Genomic DNA, 9,097 nt, shown 5'->3' with positions numbered 1-9,097 from the left:
AACTCTTGACCTTTAGAACCTTGTGGGACAGGAACTGTCATTTCATTCATTTGAACTCAGAAATACAGGTTCACCCATCCTGAGACTTTCTTTCTTGAAGATTCAAGTGAAAAGAACACTCTCTTTTTATTATCATTACTATTTTACAAATATTGATAATCAAAGTGTCTTAGTTCAAACCATTTTAGATGTTGCAGTGCACTAATCAATTTTATTAACTGAGTAATGATTTTTATTCTCATGTCAAAGCTGTTACAGAATAATTATGCATTTTCTGATTTCTGCCTTTGAGTGAGCAAGTGTGCGTTTCCAAGGTTGGAGTCAAACGAAAAACAAGTTGTTGAACGAACTGTCATGTTTTTAGAATCCTCTCAGACGTAAATAGAGAAGTTTTGGCACCTGTTTCTGAAACGCGCCAAAACAAAACTCTCTCTGTCTGTGAGAACATTTCTGATCTGTTTCATAACAATTCTCGCTGTCTCTAACCTCTTACGTCACAAAACACACCCCGTCTGGTCGTTTCTGACCAATGAACAAATCCCAAAAGTGAACCGGGAAAGAGTCTTTAAAATGTCAGTACTTCCTGGTCTAGTCAGTTCTGATGGAGTGCTGTTGAGTTCTGTTCATGTCTCTGCTCGGGTGCTGTTTCTGCACAGTTCTGTTCTGAGAGTTCAGTTCTGTTGAAGCTCTGGAGAAGTTCTGTTCTGTTCAGTTCTGCTCAGTTCTGTGAGAGACGGGATGATCCTGACATGACAACAAGCTCTTCCGAGTTCCATGGGAATATAACACTTTCACTCGCCACTACTTCTGACGAGCTACAGCCATACTAAGGAGACGCTGGACAGGTAGCGTTAACGGAACACCATATCTGCTGATTATCATCAGAAAGGTAATGGGTCAAGTTTCCTACCAAGCGTACCGAGGCGAGCTGGGTTTCTGATGGAGAGTGTCGGTTCTGGTGAACACTTACTTCCCCTCACACACCCTCTCACTCCCTCTTAACTTCTTTCATCTTTAAACTTTTCTCTCAAGTAGAAATTCTTCCAGATATTTTAGAAATGTCTGTGTAAAATGCTCACCCACATCCATGTGGGTAAAACATCATAATTGTACAGTTGTCATAAATGTCTGTGGTGAAGCAACGGAAAAATCATGGCCGTATGATTTTTCCTGATTGATTGCTTATGTTGTTATTTTCATAATTTGCCAAATTAATGTAAATGTTTGATGTTAAATTTTGATTCTGTAAATAAATGACCGCATTCATTTTGATGGGTCAAACATAAATGACGTCTCACGTTTGCATTTCATTAAATTCAATGCACGTTTTATTCAGTCCAGAAAAATGAGGAATCCGTGTTAAATGATGAATATATCTGAGCATCTGTTCATCTACACATTCTTGCCCTGCGTGACCTATCAGCAGCCGGGAAACCAGCAGGTCCCGTGCAGGGGTCGTACTCTCTGATAAAAGCTTCACACAGAAGGTTGTAATCCTTTCTCGTTGCATCAGGTAGACGCTCGATGAAGGTGAACACCTCTCTGTCCGAAGTGAGCCTTATCAGACTGATCTTATCCTCAACCGTAGCATTAGGATAACCTCTCAATCTGAACGCAAGATCTCTGAGGTACGCTTTTGTTCCAGTTGAACCCATTGGTCCCGGTACAAAGCGTTGTACATATTTTGAGATTTTCTGCAAATCATCCATTGAAGGAGACAGTATCAATGGTCTCACTTGCGTGGTTGGTAGTGCAAATTGGTGCAGGTCTGTCCCTATCACCCGAGATGAGGGTGGAGGTGTTAGGATGGGATTAAGAGCACGAGGTGCAACAACATCTTTCTGGGGTGATGGCGGTTTGTTTGGACTCTGACCTCGGCCTTCCTTGAGTTCCAGACAAGCTTGCCCCACGTCAGAAATCTCATTTGATGCTGTGGCTAGTTTCTCCTCACAAGCCTTCAGGCGTTCCTGTGATGTCTGACATTCACTTTGTAAAAGCAGACATTGTTGGAGTAATCCCGCTTTTACCAGTCTGCATTCGTCAAGTTGTGCTTTAAGCACATCTATTTCACTTTTGCAGCGGGAAACTTGTGACACTGTCACAACGTGATCCCGTTTTAATGCAAAGTATTCTCTGGACAACTGCTCTTTAGCATCCCTGGCTTCAGATAGTGATGCATCAAGTAACTGTATTTTGCTGTTCATTGAATCAACTTCTGCACGTGCATCTTGCTGTGATTGAAACATCTGTTCATAATGTTTTCTTGTGAGGACCTCGTGTTCGCTTTTAAATTGAAGGAAGTGTTCTTCAATTTCCTGAACCACCTCTTTTTCACTGTTTAACCTTATTGCAAGGGCATCAGCTTTCTCAACAACTGTATAGAATGATTCTTTCAGCAAAATTGCAATTTTAGCCAGCTGATCATAACTTGACTTTGTAATTTCTGTAGAGGTCACACTCCCTGCAACCTCCATCAGATTGTCCACTAACTCTTTTGGGTTCATGCTGTTCACCTGTTTATCATATGGATGTAAGGATTCTGTCAGCAGTGCTAACGCTTTCTCTAAACAGTCCTTCATCTCATAAGGATCAAAATCTTTTTCTATCACACCTGTCATGGTATTCACTGTGTAGCACTTTATCTGGTTAAAACAGTTGCCAGCTTCAGATTATTTTACAGGTAAATATTTGTATTCAAGTGTCATTGAGTTTCACACTATTTTAAGCTCTGGGTTTACACAAAAGTACTGTTATAAGTCAACTTATTCGAATGTGGGCACCTGTCATAGGTTTTACCCCAATTCATGAATATTTAAGTAAATGCTTCTCTGCAGTGTTACTTTTTATGTGCTTATTTCTTAACAGATACTAGATTACCAAGCTTCTCAGTGTTTTTTACTCTGAAGCACTGAATTTTTATAAACCTGCAATTTTTCTAAAAAGTCTCACAGCAACATCAGTTTAAAACGTTTTTTAAACCGTTCACTTCCAGAAATTTGCTATTTTAACAGCTACTCATTAAACCAGGTGGGTGAAAGAAAAATAATTTTATTTCATGAGGAGCTTCAGTCTTTCTTCAGAAAAACTGTTATACTCCTCTTTTCCTGCCATTATTGTTTAAGCAATTAAACGTGTATTTCCTTTTCAGCAAATGAGTAAACTGATCAGCTCTGTGATTATCTGTGACTGTATCTACCAAAAAGTTCTCACTTTTTCATTTTGCACCTGCTCGAGGATTTATCAGTGAATGAAAAATGTCCTAGTAAACGCCTCTCTGGGCATAAATACTTTACTGACTTTTAATGGTAAGATAACATAACAGTATAAATCAGCTTGAGGAACGTTTGTTAACTCAAAAATGCTTATTTTAAAGAAATACGAGCGTTCAATTTCACCAAAATCCTAAAAACGAAGTGAAACTGTGATTTCAAGTTTCCAAAGGGGGGACTGTAGTGAACTAGGCCTGAGGTCAAAGTCCTGACCTTAAGGACCTTGTGGGACAGAAACTGTCATTTCATTGATTTGAATCCAGAAATACAGGTTGACCCATCCTGAGACTTTCTTTCTTGAAAATTCAAGTGAAAGAACACTCTCTTTTCTATTATCATTACTATTTTACAAATGTTTGATAATCAAAGTGTTTTAGTTCAAACCATTTTAGATGTTGTAGTGAACTAATCATTTTTAATTAACTGTGAAACATTAATAATGATCTGTTACAGAGTAATTATGCATTTTCTGATTTTCTGTCTTTGAATGAGCAGTGTAAGTTGGTCCAAGGTTGGAGTCAAACGCAAACAAGTGTTGGAACGAGCTGTCATGTTTTTAAATCCTCTCGGACGTAAATAGAGAAGCTGGCACCTGTTTTCCGCCAACTCGTCTAAATATTCCTCTCGGCTGTCTGAAAAACATTTTCAATCTGTTCCATAACATTCTTGCTGTTTTTCTAACTCCTAGTGACCTCTTACGTCACAAAAACACACCCCTGTCTGGTTGAAACGACCAATCAGGAAACTCCCCAGTGAACCGGAAATAGAGCTCTTTAAAGGTTGGTACTTCCTAGTTCAACCCAGTCGAGTTTGGAGTCGAGTCCAGTCAGGTGGAGAGTTTGCAGAGGCCCAGTCGCTTCAGGCTCCGGCTTCAGTCGTTGCAACTCCAGTGCTGGGAAAACAGGAAAATCCTGACATGATCCAGAGCTCTTCCGAGTGTGGGATTATGACTTCTTCCACCTCTGAGTGGAACTCTGATGGACTCAGAGGTCAAGGTTGCACCTCAGGCCTAGTTCACTACACTGCACACCATAATCTGCCTTTTCATCTGTATGCAGATGATTTGCAAATCTATCTGCCAGTCACTCCCAGTCCCTCACTCAGTTTAAACTCTGTTGTGAGCTGCTGAAACAGCAGTGAGCTGTCTCATTAGGCTAATTCATGCAACATCCCTCCCATTCTAGGTTTTCCACTCCCCACTCCAACCAGGTGGTAAACAATCTAGGAGTGGAGCTTGACTGTAACTTAAAGCTAGATAAACAGATCAGTTCTGATGTGAAAACCAGCTTCTTTCAGCACATCTGCTTTCTAAAGTACAGTCACTCCTTATCCGTATCGATCAGGCCATCCATGCCTTTGTGAGCTCTAGGCTTGATTACTGTAATGCCTTATATGTCGATTACTATATTGCTTTATATGTGGGTATAAATCAGTCCATCTCCCGTTTACAGCTTGTACAAAACTCTGCTGCTCGCTTGTTGACTAACACACATAAATATGAACACATCACTCCTGTCCTTTCTTCTTTGCACTGGCTCCTGGTTCAGTTTAGGACACAGTTCAAGCTGCTGCTGTTTGTTTTTAAAGCTTTGAATGGCCTTGCACCGCATTATATTTCAGAACGTCTCAAAGTCCACCAGCTCAGAAGAGCTTCATGGTCTGCCGGTCAATATCTGCTGGAGGTGCCTTGCTCAAGGTGCAAACAATGGGGGGGACCGGTCCTTTTCTGTTGCAGGCCCAACAGCCTGAAATACTCTTCCCTATGAGCTGCGTGCCATTTCTTATCTGGTTCTGTTCAAAGCCAAACTGAAAACATACTTATTTAAAAAGGTTTTTAATGTTTAACTTTAATTATTTTAGTATTTAGCATTTTTTTAATCTCTTTTACCTTCTTTTATTGAGTTGTTTTTATTCGTTTTATCTTGTAAAGCACAAGGCATTGTTGTAAGATGCAAAATAAATAAAGTTTATTTATCATTATTATTATCATCAGCTCTCCACGGCTCTGAACAGGACTCAGCAGGTATAGACTATTGAAAGGAATTGAATGGATCCTTGTTCAACGTTCCAAGTCTTTCCAGTTACAAATGGCTCCAGTTGATGCCCAAAATTTCAGTGATTGAAACTTTTCAAAATTGAGTTCCACATTCACAAGATGTAACCAAAAACCCCACTGAAATCTTAAGATCACGTAAGTCTTTGTCATTTTTATGTTTTGAAATGACTGTTGCTCAACATGATGACACTTTTTATGCAAGACAACAGAAGTTGCACACGGTCAGCAAAAATTAAAAGGGTAGTATCTCATAAAGTTAGGACTGTTGAACTGCTGATTAACAATTTTCATGGGAGTAGCCAAAATGTTGCATGTTATTAATTAAGGCTTGCAGTTTTGTCAGAATGTTGAACTACTAGTAGTTTTAAGATGTGTGTGTAACCAATTCTGTCAAAATAAGAGTTGTTGAGGGCATCACAAACCCATCTCAGTTTAGTTTCTGTAAATTTTAGATGGTTAGAGTTGTGTTTGGATACCTGCATCAGAGCTCTCTAATGACAGAAACCATTAGAGTCAACAGACACAAATATCCAGGTCTAAAAACACCAATGATAAAAAAGAAATATAAAAAAAATCTGGCCTAAGTTTGCCTTTTTTCATTTCTAAATGTACTCTAGCAGAGTAAATCATAAACGAGGAGGCAGCTGCTGGGGTGGTACAATGTGGACATGTGTAAACGGTGCGGCCAGCCGGGACATCATTTCACAGAAGAACCTTCACAATCCGGAAAATCCATCTTGGGTTACAGATAAGAGTCCATACACATTACAACACTGCCCAGGAAGCAACGTTGCTAAAGAACTGAACTTGTTTTTATTTTATTTTTTCATAAAAGGGAAGAGCTCCAATTAATTTTTCCTGTATTTGATTTTTTCACATTTGTAAACAGAGTTCGTTTCTAAATGCTTTGATTGGGAATCAATAAAATAATCAGTTTGGTATTCGATTGGTGTGACATTACTCTTGGCGGGACCTAGTAATGTTAGTGCCTGTTCCCTACTGGTCCACTTCAAGTGCGCTTCAGTAGCTTTTTTACCAAAACAAGCAAACACATTATTCAGGACACAGACATTTGTGAAAAGGTACACAGTAAATTACCTGGCAATGGCAGGGACTGGGTCAACCAGCGCCACCATAAACCGAAAGAAGAGCGAGCCCTTCCATTTCACAAATTCTTCCTAAAGAAACAAAAAAGTAAAAATTAGGAACAGTCCGACACTTTGCCATAAGCTTGTTGTGATGTCGTCTTCCTCAGGTTTACTAGAAGCAAATGGGAAGCTTCGTTACAGTATTATTTAAATGATGTCAGAAAAACTGTGTACTCAGGCTCAGTTTATAAACAACAGGTTTCTGGATAGTTGTTTTTAATACACTGACCTGCTAATTTATTAGGTACACCTGTTCAGTTGTTTAAAAACACAAACAACTAATCAGCTAATCACATGGCAGTAATCTATGACTTTAGACATGTAGAAAATTTATTGAAGTTCAAACCAGGCATCGGAACAAGGAAGAAAGTGGTTTTGAATGTGGTGAGGTTGTTGTTGACAGACCGGCTGTTCTGAGTATTTCACAAACTGCAGATCTACTGGGATTTTCACAGACAACCATCTCTACAGACTCATCAGACCAGGCAATTATTCACAGTTTTATGACCAAATTTTGGTCAGTCTGCGTGAACCGTAGCTTCAGTTTCCTGTTCTTCGTTGACAGGGTTGGCACCATCTTCTGCTGCTATAGCCCATCTGAGTCCAGGTAGGACGTGTTGCACATTCACAGATGGTATTGCAGACATTTTTGTAACAAGTGATTATTGAACCAATGTTACCTTTTTGTCATCTCGAACCAGTTTGTCTATTCTCCTCTAACATGAGGCTTTTGCGTCCACACAAATGCCGCTCACAGAATATTTTCTTTTTTTAACCATTTTCTTCAAACTCTGGAGATGGTTTGTGTAAAAATCCCAGAAGATCAGCATTTTCTGAAATAGCATTAGCCCATTAGCACCTGATCTTACTACAGTCAAAGTCACTTTCTTTGTTGTTCTGATGCCAGTTTGAACTTCAGCAAGTCATCTTCACCACACCCACCTCTCTATGGGCACCGAGTTGCTGCCGCTGATAAGCTGAACACGTGGACCTGATAAAGTGGTCTGTGTAGTTGTTGTTCAGCCAGCAGTGGTTACACAGCTGTACAAAAACTATTCTTGCCAATCTGATGATACTTAAATAATTTTGAAAATGAATTTGTTCTGCTGAACTGTTTACATATTTTAATTCTATTCCTTCTACAGGTGTGCAGTGGAGAGCATCCTGTGCTCCAGCATCAACGTGTGGCATGGAGGCTGCACAGCTGCAGAAAGAAAAGCTTTGCAGAGAGTGGTGAAGGCTGCACAGAAGACTGTTGGAGTCAGTCTCCCCACCATCACAGACATCTACACCTCCAGATGCAGGAAGAGGACCACCTGCATCATGAAGGACCCCACTCACCCAGCACACACACTTTTTGCCCTGATCACCTCAGGAAGGAGATTGAGGAGCATTAAGTGTAGAACCACTAGACTGAGGAACAGCTTCTACCCTGAGGCTGTTAGACTCATGAATCTCTAACCAGGATAATCACTGTGAAAAAAAAAAAAAATCACTGTGATGCCACTTTGATCAGTGACATGCGACTTAACTGTGCTGCTGATTATCCATGCTGCTGATCTCTTGCCTTTATGCTGCTGTATTCATACCCATCTACTCACAACAGACTCATGTTCAGGCTGCTGTTTAATATACTGTATTATTTAACATTATTAGTGTTTAGCGTATATCTTAGTGAATATCTTAGATCTTCATATACCATTTCTTTTTATACTTTATATTTTTGCTATTGTTGGATGTAACTGGGACCCTGTGTACACGGTTTCGTTCCACCTCATGAACCACATGTGATGTGAATGACTACTCGAACTAGTTTTTTTAATAGATCACCATATTTAGTATTAGATAAACAATTTAAAATGTTTACAAACTAAAACTAATAAAACATAAAAGTATATATGTATTTTAACTGTTCAGATATTGTATATGACTTGTCATCAAGAACACTGAATGAATTGTTCCTAGGTGTTCTGTGAAGAGCAGAACCAACCTGGAGCAGGTTGGTCAGCATGATGAGTGTCTGCTCCCTGATGACAGATACATCGTCCCGCAGACAGGCAGAGATGTTGGGGATGTAGTGATCCACGATGTTGGTGTATCTAATGCACAGGTCGCACATGATCACCACTATGTTGTTGCGCACAGCGACCTCCTTGCCGATCTCGAGCTCTCTGGCAAACACCGGCATGTACTTCTGTGCGAGTTCTTCATGCTGCAAGCATAGTTTACCTGAGCAAAACGATGGTTAGATGTCATGACAAACAACCGGACATGATACCCGGAAAGAAGAACAGAAGTAGGAGAGTTTACCCAAAGTGATGACGCCATGGGCTTTGACGCTGGTGGGCAGAGAGTTTGCTCTGTATTGAGACAGAGGTAGAGATGCTGGCAGCTCCTCGTGGCAATCTGTTCATTACAGAGAACAAATTAGACAGATTAAACTATTCTTTGAGGTGGGATTAAAAAATGTGCAACACAGTTAAGCAACGCTGGTATTTAAGAACTTAGTTGTTATAGGAGGAATGAACTTGAAGCAAACAGTCACTGTCGTCTAGTGTCTACACGATCACTCTAAAGTTTTATATATATATATATATATATATATATATATATATATATATATA

At 39.7% G+C, this 9,097-nt stretch overlaps 1 protein-coding gene across 1 annotated transcript in view; it reads right to left on the bottom strand.

Moving 5' to 3' along the window:
* The window catches only part of ncapd3 (non-SMC condensin II complex, subunit D3), a 77,975-nt gene that overhangs the window by 27,805 nt on the left and 41,073 nt on the right, over positions 1–9,097 (bottom strand). The window contains exons 22-24 of the mRNA XM_037674318.1: positions 8,784–8,879; positions 8,464–8,702; positions 6,424–6,503 (exon numbers count right to left, since the gene is read on the bottom strand). Coding sequence (XP_037530246.1) covers positions 6,424–6,503; positions 8,464–8,702; positions 8,784–8,879 — 415 coding nt within the window. The remainder of the gene's footprint in view (positions 1–6,423; positions 6,504–8,463; positions 8,703–8,783; positions 8,880–9,097) is intronic.

The sequence above is a fragment of the Nematolebias whitei genome, chromosome 1, assembly GCF_014905685.2.
Source record: "Nematolebias whitei isolate Nwh7 chromosome 1, NemWhi1, whole genome shotgun sequence".
In the NCBI taxonomy this organism is placed as follows: Eukaryota; Metazoa; Chordata; class Actinopteri; order Cyprinodontiformes; family Rivulidae; genus Nematolebias; species Nematolebias whitei.
This window is presented reverse-complemented; position numbering and strand designations above follow the sequence as displayed.